The 544-nt window shown below is 66.7% G+C and overlaps 1 protein-coding gene across 1 annotated transcript in view; it reads right to left on the bottom strand.

The window, feature by feature from the left end:
* The window catches only part of ATP1A2 (ATPase Na+/K+ transporting subunit alpha 2), a 36,270-nt gene that overhangs the window by 2,274 nt on the left and 33,452 nt on the right, over positions 1-544 (bottom strand). The window contains exon 13 of the mRNA XM_019472576.1: positions 1-65. Coding sequence (XP_019328121.1) covers positions 1-65 — 65 coding nt within the window. The remainder of the gene's footprint in view (positions 66-544) is intronic.

Raw genomic sequence — 544 nt, 5'->3', positions numbered from 1 at the left:
CTCGTCGGCGTCGAACCTGAACCCGCGCGGGAACTTGTCCGGGGGCAGGTAGAGGTGGCAGAAACCTGGCGGACGCCGGTGGGTGACGGGGTGCGGGCACCCACAGGCACCCCCTTCCCCCGCCCCGCACTCCTCATCCTCGCCACGATCCCCCAGTGCCACCTTTGCCCCTGTGTCCCCTGTGCACCCCATGTCCTCCCCAGTGCTCGTGCCCCCCATCCCCTTCACCAGTGCCCCCCGTGCTTCCCTGCCCCTGTGTCCCCTGTGTCCCCATGGTCCTACACCCCATGTCTTCCACACACCATGTTCCCTTGCCCCCTGTGTGTCCTGTCCCCTCACGTCCCCTCTGTCCCTAAGCCTGATCCCCCCCCATGCTGTGTCCCCACGTCCCTCTGTCCATGCCCCCGACACGTCCTCCATGTTCCTACGTCCCTACGTCCTTTGCATCCCGTCCCCATGTCCCTTTGCCCTCACATCCTTCATATCCCCCTGCCACCACGTCCCCCATGCCCCCCCATGTCCCCCACATCGTCCCGTGTCCCCC

Source organism: Aptenodytes forsteri, unplaced genomic scaffold (assembly GCF_000699145.1).
Source record: "Aptenodytes forsteri isolate BGI_AS27 unplaced genomic scaffold, ASM69914v1 Scaffold276, whole genome shotgun sequence".
Taxonomy (NCBI): domain Eukaryota; kingdom Metazoa; phylum Chordata; class Aves; order Sphenisciformes; family Spheniscidae; genus Aptenodytes; species Aptenodytes forsteri.
Note: the sequence above shows the minus strand (reverse complement) of the source record. Positions and strands in the feature narration are given on the sequence as shown.